Source organism: Cervus canadensis, chromosome 10 (genome assembly GCF_019320065.1).
Source record: "Cervus canadensis isolate Bull #8, Minnesota chromosome 10, ASM1932006v1, whole genome shotgun sequence".
Lineage (NCBI taxonomy): Eukaryota > Metazoa > Chordata > Mammalia > Artiodactyla > Cervidae > Cervus > Cervus canadensis.
The window spans coordinates 3,438,713-3,452,928 of NC_057395.1; the positions used below are offsets into that span (position 1 = coordinate 3,438,713).

The 14,216-nt window shown below is 43.1% G+C and overlaps 1 protein-coding gene across 1 annotated transcript in view; it reads right to left on the minus strand.

Annotated features, from left to right (window-relative positions):
• Window positions 1-6,551: 6,551 nt before the first annotated feature.
• CDC123 (cell division cycle 123) overlaps window positions 6,552-14,216 on the minus strand; it is a 43,182-nt gene continuing 35,517 nt past the window's right edge. Inside the window, exons 11-13 of the mRNA XM_043480665.1 lie at window positions 13,572-13,700; window positions 7,829-7,966; window positions 6,552-6,825 (exon numbers count right to left, since the gene is read on the minus strand). Coding sequence (XP_043336600.1) covers window positions 6,799-6,825; window positions 7,829-7,966; window positions 13,572-13,700 — 294 coding nt within the window. The 3' untranslated portion in view covers window positions 6,552-6,798. The remainder of the gene's footprint in view (window positions 6,826-7,828; window positions 7,967-13,571; window positions 13,701-14,216) is intronic.

Genomic DNA, 14,216 nt, shown 5'->3' on the forward strand with positions numbered 1-14,216 from the left:
TGATCACTGAGGAAGGCTTTCTTATCTCTCCTTGCTCTTCTTTGGAGCTCTGCATTCAAATGGGTATATCTTTCCTTTTCTCCTTTGCTTTTCACTTCTCTTCTTTTCATAGCTATTTGTAAGGCCTCCTCAGCCAGCCAGTTTGCTTTTTTTGCATTTCTTTTTCCTGGGGATGGTCTTGATCCCTGTCTCCTCTACAATGTCATGAACCTCCGTCCATAGTTCCAGGAACTCTATCAGATCTAATCCCTCAAATCTATTAGTCACTTCCACTGTATAATCATTAGAGATTTGATTTGGTCATATCTGAATGGTTTAGTGGTTTCCCTACTTTCTTCAATTTAAGTCCAAATTTGGCAATAAGGAGTTCATGATCTGAGCCACAGTCAGCCCCCAGTCTTGTTTTTGCTGACTGTATAGAGCTTCTCCATCTTTGGCTGCAAAGAAAATCATCAATCTGATTTTGGTATTGACCATCTGGTGACGTCCTTGTGTAGAGTCTTCTCTTGTGTTGTTGAAAGAGGCTGTTTGCTATGAGCAGTGTGTTCTCTTGGCAAAAAGCCTTTCCTGCTTCATTCTGTACTCCAAGGTCATACTTGCCTGTTATGTTACTCCAGCTATTTCTTGACTGCCTACTTTTGCACTCCAGTCCCCTATAACGAAAAGGACATCTTTTTTGGGTGTTAATTCTAGAAGGTCTTGTAGGTCTTCATAGAACTGTTCAACTCCAGCTTCTTCAGCATTACTGGTCAGGGCATAGACTTGGATTACTGTGATATTAAATGGTTTGCCTTGGAAACGAACAGAGATCATTCTTTCATTTTTTATATTGCATCCAAGTACTGCATTTCAGACTTGAACAACAAAAATGCATTTTGTTGACTGTGATGGCTACTCCATTTCTTCTAAGGGATTCTTGCCCACAGTAGTAGATATAACGGTCATCTGAGTTAAATTCACCCATTTCAGTCCATTTTAGTTTGCTGATTCCTAAAATGTTGATGTTCGCTCCTGTTTGACCACTTCCAATCTGGACATAGTTTTCGAGCCCTTTTGATCTATTCCTACTGTTCCACACAAGTGTTTTTTTAAATATTGTTTTGACTGTGCTGGGTCTTCACTGTGGCATGTGGGTTTCTCTCACTGTGGCAGGTGGGCTTCTTTGGTTGGGGCACATAGGTTTAGTTGCCCTGTTGCATGGGGGATCTTAGGTCACTGACCATGGATCAAACCTCCATCCCCTGCATTTGTTCAGGTGATTGTTAACCACTGGACCACCAGGGAAATCTCCCTATAAGTTCTAATTGTTTTTTGGTATTTGTTTCTGTTTTGGCACACTATGCAGCTTTCCAGATCTTAGTTCCCCGACCAGGGATAGAACCCCAGATCCAAGGCAGTGGAAGCACTGAGCCCTAACCACTGGACCACCAGAGACTTCCCCAATCTCTAATTGTTAAATCCAACTGTCTCTAGATATCTTTAATTCGTTAAGTCACTGGAATCTCAAATCTTAATGTCCAAGGCCAAGATTTCAATTCTCCTTCCTAAACTGGTTCCTCTTTCTTTCTCATTCTTAGAAAACTGCCTCGCCTCCACCCAGCAGCTCCACAACCTCCTTTTCCTTCAGGCCCTACATCCATCAGGGCTTCCCCTTGGCTGTATCCCCCATCTTTGCACTTCATGTCCTCACAATGCCACCTCCCCAGCACAGTGCCCTGTGATGGAGGCCACCCTGACCACCAGAGTCATCATCCCTTAACTGACCACTCTGCTTCCCACATAGAAGTAAGAATAACACTCCAAAGCTCTAAATTAAATGACATCTCTCCTTTGCTTAAACCTCCCGATGTCCTCCAGCCTCACCTGAGAATGAAATCCCAATGTCTCACCTTCACAAGGCCCTGCCTGCTCTTTTTGTGCCCATAGTGGTCTCTGAGGTGCTGCAAGTCATCAAACCCTGCTGCCCTGTATCCTGTTAGGTCTCAGACGGCAGGACATTCAAGATGTACACATGGCACCTAACACTGTCCTGGACCCAATAAACATCTGCCAGATAAACGAGTCACTGTCTCAGCATCCTGACTTTATTGTTCCACCTCTGTTAGTTTTCGTGTCTAGATGTATTTAGAAGTATCATTTTATTTTGGTTTTCTCTGGTTTAAAAAAAAAAAAGACACATTTTAATACTTTCTCTCTTCAAGTAACTAATGCCAGACTCACTGCCCAGTCTCATAACATGGGGCATTTAATTGCTGCTTCAACTGCTTTTTTGTTGAGGTATGCATGTGTGCATGCTCAGTCATGTCTGACTCTTTGCAACCCATGGACTGCAGCCCAGGTGGCACTAGTTGTTTTAAAAAAAAAGAAACCTGCCTGCCAATGCAGGAGATGTGAGAGATGTGGGTTTGATTCCTGGGTTGGGAAGATCCCCTGGAAAAGGAAATGGTAACCCACTCCAGTATTCTTGCCTGGAAAACCCCAGGGAGAGAGGAGCCTGGTGGGCTACAGTCCATAGGGTCACAAAGAGTCGGACACGACTTAAGTGACTTAGCACCACACTGGACTGTAGCCCACCAGGTTCCTCTGTCCATGGGGTTCTCCAGGCAAGAATACTGGAGGGGGGGGGGGTGCCATTTCCTATGCCAGAGAATCTTCCCGACCCAGGGATGGAACCCATGTCTCTTATGTCTCCTGCATTGGCAGGCAGATTCTTTACTACTGAGCCATATTGCCATTCCTCAAACTCCTTCTTAATGATATACATAACAGACCTGCACTGCCTATAGAGGCTGAGCTTATCACTATTTTCTTAGCACACTTACTGAAACTGTTTTCTATGAGCCAAGACAGCACATGAATAAAACAGTTAAATAGGAATTTTGTCTTTAAAATGTGTAAAGATGGCTAAGTCACCTCTCAACATCAGCCTAGTTAATACAAACAAGAAATTGAATTAAATCTTTCAAAGCCAGTTATTTCTTCATTTAATTTCTGTGTTTATAACTTTTTAATTCCCCTGCACTCTAATGTGTGAAATGCATCTTTACCTACTTATGTTTAAAAGACAATTTGGGGGAAATTTTTACCATTAAAATAATAATTTGTCCTGATTGAAATATCTACAAAAAACATTTGGCTAAAAATTCTTAAAAGACATCATTAAACTAGAGGATCCTTTGTGGTACTGATTCTGCTACAATTCCAGGCAGGTCTTAACTCTGAGCAGTTTTCTGCTAAAAAAAAAAAAAAAAAAGGGAAGGAAGAAAGAGGAAAGGGAAGGAGGGAAAAAGGAAAAGAAACTGGACTGAATGATTTCTGAAGTAACCCTTCCCACTCAGAATTTTCTTGGTTCTGTTAAGAACTTGCCTTTAATCTACAGAGGTCTGCAAAGCAGAATGGTAATAACAGCTACTGTTCTTACGAACCCCCTAAGCACACAACACGCTACATTAAAATCTTTACATGGGTCAGTTCAATTAATGGAGTTTATGATTATTATCCTCCCAATTTACAGGTAAGAAAACAAACTTAAGCTGGAAAATTCAGTCACATATACAAGCTTTGTTTGCTTTTTAACAAACATGATCCTCAACTGCCAAAAAGAGAAAGGGCTGAGTAGACAGAAGGATTTATGAACTCAAAAAATGCAAATCACAATGACACTGCCTTAAACAGATCTCTTGGCAAAGTCCGCTATTTAGGAGGCCTGTGCTACATGCCACTGCCTGTAGGACAAGGTAAACATGTTTATTCCAACCTGCCAGAATCAACAGCTGTAACATCTTTTCTTCCAAAGGCAGGATTTCAGTACCAGACTAAGGAATCACACGGGTATTTATTCTCTAAATTCAAGTACAAACCTGAGGTACCTCAAAGAAAGAACAGATAATGCCAATAGAATAAAAAGATAATTTGAAACTAACATTTAGACAGGTATCAATGACATCTGAATTTACAATATTTCCTGAATGTTATCCTATATGTAATATTAACATCAGGATAGTCAACTAAAATTAAATACACCACGGAAACTATGTACCAAATCACATTTTTAAAAATTTTATTTTTCAATTTTTTGGCCACCAGAGTGGCATGTGTGATCTTAGTTCCCTGACCAGGGATTGAACCCAAGCCCCCTGCACTGGCAGCACGGAATCTTAACCACTGGACTGCCAGGGAAGCACCCACAAATCACACTTTTACACAGAAAATTATATCTTCAATCATATCCTCAGGAAAATTAAAAATTTAATGAGTTTTACACTGAGAATTGCACCTTTTATAAACTATTTGCTAAATTTTGCTTGTCTTTTTTCTTATATATAGTTTGAACTTTTTCAATTGGTATCAAATACATTTCCTTTTTTTGACTGGTCAGGTGCCATCTTGGCAAAGCCAGCTTCAGAGCTCAGCTGAAATCAACTCACAGGGATAAATTCCTCAATTGTGAGTTAACAGATGCCGATGAGCAGTTAAAAAAACAAAAATATTTTTGAAGCACTTATACCTCAAGTTGGCCTCAGAAATGGCATTTGACAGACTTGATCTTTGTACTTAAAACACTAACATCAAATGATTTTAACAGAGAAACCACATAGCAAGCTAGAGTTTGGGATAACCTAACAAGAAATGTATCTTCCATCATGACAGGTAAGACAGGTAACCTGTGTTACCTGTGGTTTTGCCCCATTTCTCTCTGTGTCTTTCTATGGGACCACTCACACGCTCTCGGATGCTGAGAAATACACCTCCAACTAATAAAATATTCTTTGATATATTAGACAGTTACCGCGGAAGTGGAACATGTTTCCTTAAATTGCTCCATGACACAAAATAACACATAAAGAGAATTTAGTAAGTGCTGAGTAAATCAGATATCACTAATAAATCATCATCAGTCCAGACACTGAAGAATCATTACAAAAATGGCATTCTAAAAAAGTGAATCTAAAATACCTCCCCAAAAATTCCAGTAATTGTATAAAAGGACGAATTATAAATAAATCTGTGATAGTTTTACTAATATATATTAAGGTGGCTATACTGTACTAAAATTTTCATGGCTGACAGTTTGAGAAGTCTGCATTTTAACTGTACCCAAACCAAAGCTTAACTGATAGAAAAACTACATGAAAATCCTCAAAGCAGGAAAAACATTTTCTATAGCGATGTGTTACTGAAACACCAGCCTGTGTGCCTGCCGCAGAGGCCAAACAGTACCAAAACTTCAGTTTGGAGCACAGAAAGGTTTACTGAAGGGCTCCGCAAGGAGACGGGAGGCTCAAGACCCCCAAAACTCCAAACTCCCCAAGAACTCTCAGCAAAGCCTTTTCTAGGGAAGAGGAGAGGGGCGGGTGAGTTGTTGCCAATGTCTTGGCGGCAGATCCTCTTTTTAAAAAATTAATTGACTGTGCCAGGTCAATTAATTTTAATTAATTAAAGTACCAGACTGTGGCCTATGGGATCTAGTTCCCTGACCAGGGATCAAACTCCGGACTCCTGCATTGGGAGCTCAAAGTCTCAGCCACTGGACCACAGTCATAGTCAGGGAACAATGCTCCTGTAAACCTCCACCAAAAAATGTTATTCTCGGTTCTGACAAGAAAGGACATGGTCCCCAGGCACAACTGTCACCCTCCGAGATCCAGTCCTGGCTGAAACGAGATCTCATCTGGTGGCTCCCTCAGGGCCTGTCCAACCGTCATTCCTGAAGGAGCCAGCCGCCCAGGGCCCAACCAGTCCTCAGACCACTCTATAGCAGGGGAAGGAAGGACCGTAGGTTCCTCAGACAGTTACCCGTACAGATGGCTGCTTCCGTGAGGTCGCAGAGGCAGAGATGGGGGTGATAGCTGCTGCTGCCTCAAGGCCTGGGCCCAGCCAGTGAGCAGCCTTGGTGAGGGCTCTGGAACCTGCAGGACACGGCCCGGCCTGTTTCCTGGGCCATCAGCTCACCTGCTGGCTGGAGGCCAGGTGAGCTGGAGCGATCCAAGGAAGAAGGCCAGGATTCACCTATTACCTTACTCTCCACCTGATGATCACCACGCTGCCAATCGTTAGCTGAGCTGGACCCCTAACAGTCGCTCACTGACAGTTGCTCGGTTGGGGGAGGGGCCCACTGAAGCATGGACCAATGGCTGAGCAGGACCACTAACGGTTTTCACTGACAGTTGCTCAGTTGGGGGAGGGGCCTACTGTAGCGTGGACCAATGGCTGAGCAGGACCACTAAGGGTTGCTCACTGACAGTTGCTCTCTTGGGGGAGGGGTCATTGTGGCACCAACCAATGGCTGACCGACCATAAATGGTCTTATAGAACCTGCTGCCTGGTAACAGGGTGGGGCTCTTTATCTCCTGCAGCAATGGCCATGTACTAAGGGTTGTACACGGCTGTGTTACATTACATAGGGTTCTATTTTTTTTCAGTGGAACAGTAATGATTAAGAAGGAGCTGGATAACAACGATAAACTTGCCCAGATACAGTGACAGATGTTAAAAAAATAGCCACAAGAAACAGAGATACCTCTAAATAGACTGAGCCAAAGAACAAGGTATTTTATAGAAAGTATTTTATCATCAGAACAGGATAGCTTCCTGTTTAAGATCTATTTATTGTGTTATTTTTACAAGTAGCAAAGTCCCTCCATTTACCTCAGCTTTATACATGAATATAAAAAGCTACTGATGTCCACGCCCCCCACCCCCCGACCGGGTTAATAGGAGCTTGTGGACTCTTCCTGGCCTTCTTCAGAAGCAGCTGTGGTTTCCTCTGTGACTTGGCCTGGAACTCTTGCATGCTGATCAGTCATCCTCTTGCTGACTCCTTTTCTGTCACAGGAAACCAAGATACATTACAACAGCACATTCTAATTTGTTCAGCCAAGATTGCTTTTTCTGTCAGCAAGTATAATTTCCTAGAGGCCGCTGGCAAAAGATGTGGTTGAAAATTATCAATGGAAAAATATGCCTTAAGTAGTTCATTAAAGTAGTTTATCATTTTGGCTCCTGGGCACATTATCCTCAAGACATTTGAATATTTTCTCCTTTTTCTTCTTTATGCGCAAATACTCCTACATAGAAACATAAATACTCACATTCCCCCCAGAGTACCTACAGCAGAGATCTGATTCGCTCTCAGGCCAGTTGACCCTTAAACAACAAGGGTCTGAACTGCACAGGCCATTTTCATGCTGATTTTTTTCAGCAGTAAATACTCCGGTACTGAGGACCCACTGCTGGTAAAATCCATGGATAAAGAACCATGAATGTGAAGTGCTCACTATAAATTATACGTGGATTTTTCCCTGGCTGTTTGAGGGCCAATTATATATACTTTCCTCAAGATTACAAGTGTTATGAAAATTACTCAAAAGCATATATTGTGCTGTGTGCTGTGCTAGGTCACTTCAACTGTGTCCGACTCTTTGCCACCCTATGGACTGTAGCCCGCCAGGCTCCTCTGTCCACAGGATTCTGCAGGCAAGAATATGGAGTCTGCAAGAGACCTCTTCCACCCAGGGATCAAACTGGCGTCTCTTGCGGCTCCTGCATTGGCAGGCGGGTTCTTTATCACTAGCGCCACCTGGGAAGCCCCAGGAGCATGTACTCAAAAGCATACACATATATAAGTATTTTCTATCATTTTTATCAATAAATTATTTTTTCAGTGTACTTGATGTATATCATTATGAAATGACCTAACTCAGTAATTCTGCCCCTTTAATTCCCAATCATCATACAGAAATCTATGTGGAATATGACTAAAATGAAATATTAAAGAATCAATTTGAAAGTGGAGATGGCCAGCATACTAAGTACATATAAATGTTACCAGTTTAAGAAAATCGATGAGTTTGTGAGCATCTTCGCCCGTCGACAGGTCCACAAAGTCCTTGGGCAGCCGGTAGCTCAGGTAGGGACTCGGCTGGACTGTGACCTCACTGTTGGTACAACGGAATGCCGGAGCGTCCTTCATGAAAGAAGAAAAAGGAGGAGCAGAAGTTGGTGAGAAAGTTTTCTTTTAAAAGTCAATTCTTCAAACTGAAAAAGATCCTGGTGTAGAATTTTCAACTCCTGTTCTGTACTAGGGAGAAAAGAAAATCAGATTCCTAAGTGAAAGAAAGCACCAAGGTTGTTTTTTTTTTTAAAAAAACTTCCACATGTTCACAAGAAAATACACATCTAAGGTATCAGAAGACAAGAGACCCTGGGGGGCGGGGCTAGGTGGTCCCGGAGCGGTGGCTGCACAGCTGCTGTAGCTGTGAAGGGCTGAGGGTGGGGGGTCTCTCTAGGCTTGAGGCTGCCTCAGGCAGTCCCACACAGGCCAGCATGCTTTATAAACTCTGTCACTTTCCATGGGTACACTGCTGGAAATTACTGCCTTAAGAGAATAAAGCTAACAGTGAGGGCAAAGGAGAGCCCCAAACCACTAACACTGTTGCACTTCTCTCACATCACTTCATGTACTCATTCACAGATTTACTCTCAGCACCAATGTAAAACTGTAAATTCAAGGGTCATATTTAACAAGTCTTCACATTCTTTATTGCACGTGCTTCGAGTCTTGCATGGAATGTTCACATATCGCCTGGTGCCAAAAAGGGTTTCAGAGTCAGAGTCATGGGTTTGGGCTTCATGGGTGGCAGATGCTGAGGTGAGGGATGGATGGTGTCCAGTGGGTGGAGACATGCCAGGAACCTGGCTGGAACAGGACAGTGAAGCCCTAGAAAGCCCATACCATAAGGTATGGCCATACGTTATGACAGACAGCCCAGCCATGGTTCAGACAGTAAAGAATCCGCATGCATGCAGGAGACTCAGGCTTGATCCCTAGGTTGGGAAGATCCCCTGGAGAAGAGAATGGCAACCCACCCCGGTATTCTTGCCTGGAGAATTCCATGGACAGAGGAGTCTGGTGGGCCATAGTCGATGGGGTCACAAAGAGATGGACATGACTAAGCGATGAACACACACACACACACACAAAACCCCTACTGTCTGCTGGACGTTGTCCTGGGGAAGGGAGGAAAACTGGAAAACAAGAGGGTAAGCAGCCACCAAGCAAGCAAATAAATAAACAAGATCATTCCACAAAGTAAAAAGTTGTAAAAACAGGACAGCAAGGTGCTATGATAAAAGGAGATCCATGGAGATTCCTCTTGGGGGTAGGTTGGGTGGGTAGGACCTTGCTTAAGGAGGGGCCATCTGGACTGAGAACTGAAAAGTATGATGAAAGCAGCCTCGTGAGGTCTGGGAGCGAGCTCAGCTTTGGACGCAGTGGAAACAACCAGTGCAAAGACCTGAAGGCCAGGCAGGGATCTGCAGCTTTGAGGAATGGAAGGAAGGCAGGTCTCTGTGCATTGGAGGACAGGCAGTGAGAGGGTAACAGGCAGGAAGGCCAGGGGTCTCCAAATGGAGGAAAGAGGCTGTAAGTGCCAGACATTTTTATCTCTCTTAAATGGCAAGAAGAAACAAACCAGCGATCTGTTTTTCATTCTCTATACAAATTTAAAAGGAGGTTTCTCTTAACATTCTGTGTTGCCATGACACCTGGTCTCACCTAAAGCTAACCACTCTCAAACTTTGAGTTAACCAATACATGCCTTTTTCGTATGGAAATGTGGTCTTAAGCTATGTTAATGAACCCCAGACTCAATCTTCAAGTTGGTTCCGCTAAACGGCCTAACTTACTTCCTCAGGTATTGTTCTCCTAATCTATGTAAACGGAACTATTTGTTGGTATTCTGCCCTTCTAAAAGATTCAAGTCAATCGTTTTATGGCCTGGGATGAATTATCTGATGCCATTCTAAATTTTATGACATTCCTTTCATTTCATTAACAGACTGTGAGTGACTATATAACATACAGCTAAAGACTAGGAGGGGGGTACTCTTTTGCCCCCTTCTGATGCCTATGTCAGAAGCTTTCCCTATCTCCTTTATACTTTAATAAAACTTTATTACACAAAAGCTCTGAGCGATCCAGCCTCGTCTCTGGCCCCGGATTGAATTCGTCTCCTCCGGAGGCCAAGAATCCCGCGTCTTATCGTTCAGCAACAACCTTTCAGCAGGAAGGGGTGCTGAGAAAGGCAGGAGCCAGTTCCTGTTGCTCTTCTGTCATCCCTAACCTCCAGCACAAGAATGCTTACATTAAGAAGGAAGGAAGGGTGGATGGATGAATGAATGAATTTGGCTCATACAGTGAATCTTATACAACTGTTTCTATCCAATAACTTTGTTCCTCTTGTTTAAAAATAACCTTGTGCCAAATAATTTGCATTCTTCTTCCCTGACACTCAGATTTAACAGCCCACAACTCAAAGATGCCAGCAGGGATACGATCCCTTCATTCATTAATTCAACAAACCTTAGTTGCACCTCACACTGTAACCTTACAGAAGAAGAGGGATGGGTGGGACTCCACTTCTGAAATAATTGGAGTCTGTGCATTTGAATATACACAAAAAATGCCCAGGAAACCTTAATGGTGCTAAGGGTGGCCATTTCTAGGTGGCAGGATTTCAGGTGTTACTTCTTTCTAATTCTGTGTTTTTAAATGATCACATAAAAATAAAACTATTTTGAAGAAGACAGAAAACACCCATGAGGGTATGAAATGAAGAACCAGCAGACAAGGACTACAGACGCAGTGCACTCTCATTTACTTTAAAAAGCCTCATGTTTATGTGTGCAAGCAGGTTACGCACCAAAATATAAGAGGTTCTCAAGGAGGTAGGATCATGGGTGATATTAGAATTTCCTTTAGAAGTGAGCACGTATCACTTTTATAGGCTGAAAAGAGCAATACACAGTTGTCTAAAGAAGGAGTGGCCATGAACATGAGAAAGGAGAGAGCAGCTGGGTGCAGACCGACGTGAGGGAGGCCTTGCTACTAAGACTGAAGGCATCAAAACACGGTGAACTACTTTCAGAGAAAGAAAGAGATTGGAGAAAGGAAAGAAGGCAAATAGCAGCCCTGGGAATCTGGGGAGACACAGGGCAGAGACAGGACTTGGAGGAAGGATGCAGTGAGTGTTTAGGTTTGATTACAGTTAAAGGGAGCAAATTCTCACCGATGATTCTCTCCTCCCACGAGGGGAGCTGTGAAGGTACCTGCTGAGGAGGACAGGAGTGATGGACAGAAGCTCCCAGGAGCATGGAGGGCATGGGACGGCCACTGTGGCCAGTGCAAGGGGACACTGGTAGGACAACAGAGCCTGCAGTCAAGGCCCTGGGGAAACCAGGGGTCCTGATTGAACAAACCCCTGTCCGCACAGCTGGGGAGCATCCCTCTGTCCATGTGCAGCAGCCCAGGGCTGGACCAGAATAAACAGATGTGTGATCTAACCCACAGTCAGGACTCTCTTCAGGTGGGCAGGACACAGGGGCCAAGAAAAAGAAAAGTAACTAGAAAAGATCCTATCGGACTATCACTTCCTTAGATGAAGTGTCAGTCAGTCAGTCACTCAGCCGTGTCCGACTCTTTGTGACCCCATGGACTGCAGCATGCCAGGTTTCTCTGACCATCATCAACACCCAGAGTCTGCTCAAACTCATGTCCATCGAGTCAGTGATGCCATCCAGCCATCTCATCCTCTGTCATCCCCTTCTCCTCCTGCCTTCAATCTTTCCCAACATCAGGGTCTTTTCCAAGGAGTCAGTTCTTCGCATCAGGTGGCCAAAGTATTGGAGTTTCAGCTTCAGCATCAGTCCTTCAAATGAATATTCAGGACTGATTTCCTTTAGGATGGACTGCTTGGATCTCCTTGCAGTCCAAGGGACTTTCAAGAGTCTTCTCCAACACCACAGTTCAAAAGCATCAATTCTTTGGTGCTCAGCTTTCTTTACAGTCCAACTCTCCATACATGACTACTAGAAAAACCACAGTTTTGACTAGATAGACCTTTGTCAGCCAAGTAATGTCTCTGCTTTTTAATACGCTTTCTAGGTTGGTCATAGCTTTTCTTCCAGGGAGCAAGTGTCTTTTAATTTCAGGGCTGCAGTCACCATCTGCAGTGATTTTGGAGCCCAAGAAAATAAAGTCTGTCATTGTTTCCATTGTTTCCCCATCTATTTGCCATGAACTGATGGGATCGGATGCCATGATCTTCATTTTTTGAATGTTCAGTTTTAAGTCAACTTTTTCACGCTCCTCTTTCATTCCATCAAGAGGCTCTTTAGTTCTTCTTTGCTTTCTGCCATAAGGGTGGTATCATCTGCATATCTAAGGTTATTGATATTTCTCCTGGCAATCTTGATTCCAGCTTGCAATTCATCCAGCCTAGCACTTCTCATGATGTACCCTGCATATAAGTTAAATAAGCAGGGTGACAACATACAGCCTTGACGTACTCCTTTTCCTATTTGGAACCAGTCTGTTGTTCCATGTCCAGTTCTAACTGTCACTTCTTGACCTGCATACAGATTTCTCAAGAGGCAGGCAAGGTGGTCTGGTGTTCCCATCTCTTGAAGAATTTTCCAGTTTGTTGTGATCCACACAGTCAAATGCTTTGGCGTAATCAATAAAGCAGAAGTAGATGTTTTTCTGGAATTCTCCTGCTTTTCCGATGATCCAACAGATGTTGACAATTTGATCTCTGGTTCCTTTGCCTTTTCTAAATTTAGCCTGAACATCTGGAAGGTCATAGTTCACATAACTGTTGAAGCCTGGCTTGGAGAATTTTGAGCATTGCTTTGCTAGTGTGTGAGATAAGTGCAACTGTGCGGTAGTTTGAGCATTCTTTGGTATTGCCTTTCTTTGGGATTGGAATGAAAACTGACCTTTTCCAGTCCTGTGGCCACTGCTGAGTTTTCCAAACTTGCTGGCATACTGAGTGCAGCACTTTCACAGCATCATCTTTTAGCATTTTAAATAGCTTAACTGGAATTCCATCACCTCCACTAACTTTGTTTGCAGTGATGCTTCCTAAGGCCCACTTGACTTCGTACTCTAGGATGTCTGACTCTGGGTGAGTGATCACACCATTGTGGTTATCTGGGTCATGAAGATTTTTTTTGTATAGTTCTGTGTATTCTTGCCACCTCTTCTTAATATCTTCTGCTTCTGTTAGGTCCATACCATTTCTGTCCTTTATTGTGTCCATCGTTGCATGAAATGTTCCCTTGGTATCTTTAGTTTTCTTGAAGAGATACCTAGTCTTTCCCATTCTATTGTTTCCCTCTATTTCTTTGCCTTGATCACCGAGGAAGGCTTTCTTATCTCTCCTTGTTACTCTTTGGAGCTCTGCACTCAAATGGATATATCTTTCCTTTTCTCCTTTGCCTTTAGCTTCTCTTCTTTTCTCAACTACTTGTAAGGCCTCCTCAGACAACCATTTTGCCTTTTTGCATTTCTTTTTCTTGGGGATTGTTTTGATCACTGCCTCCTCTACCATGTCACAAACCTCCATCCATAGTGAATGATGAAGTGAATAAATCACAGAGCACACACACTCTTCTTGATCACCACTGCGGGCAAGGATCTACAAGCTAATCTGTGTCAGGTGCCTGGAGACCCAGCAGGCAATTCCTCAGGGGACCAAAAGGTTTCCTGGGGACCTTTCTGATCTTCTTACCTGCTCCAGAGCTTCTCCTTCACTGAAGTCACCCTTTAGGTTTGTTCCAGATAAGAGTTCATCCCAAGTAAACAGCAGTGAATCTGTGACTTCACCAAATGGATTAAAATCAATCAGCCACACCTTCCCCTGCAGAATAGAAAGAAAGCCCATTAAGGATAAAATCAAGTCTGTAAGCTGGCTTATAATAAAGATCATCTCGTTTTTACCCAAAATCATCTTATTTCATCTCAAAAATCGTATCACTGATTTCAAAAGATAGTTCCTCCAGGCCCCATCTGTGAAGGGCTGCCTGTCTAAGTGCAGTGGGCACAGAGCCCCAGGAAGTCCACCCAAGAACGCAGAGAGGAGACGGAAAAGAAAGCCCGACAAACACATGCATGCCGACTTCTGCTTTCAATCAATTTTACATCAAAAACTGAAGTGAGCAGTGGAAGAAAATGCTCTGTTTTGCTCTGAAGATTCTGAAATTATTCAGGTGTCTATCGTGGTTCATGGATTACAAAGAATAATGCTAGTTAAATGCCAATGATCTATTTTTACTTTTTATATGAAATATACAAATTCTGGGGGGCAATAGTAGCAGTGGTGCCTCTTACAACCTTATGTAAGATCCTTGAACATCCTCATCAATGTTGCCATCAT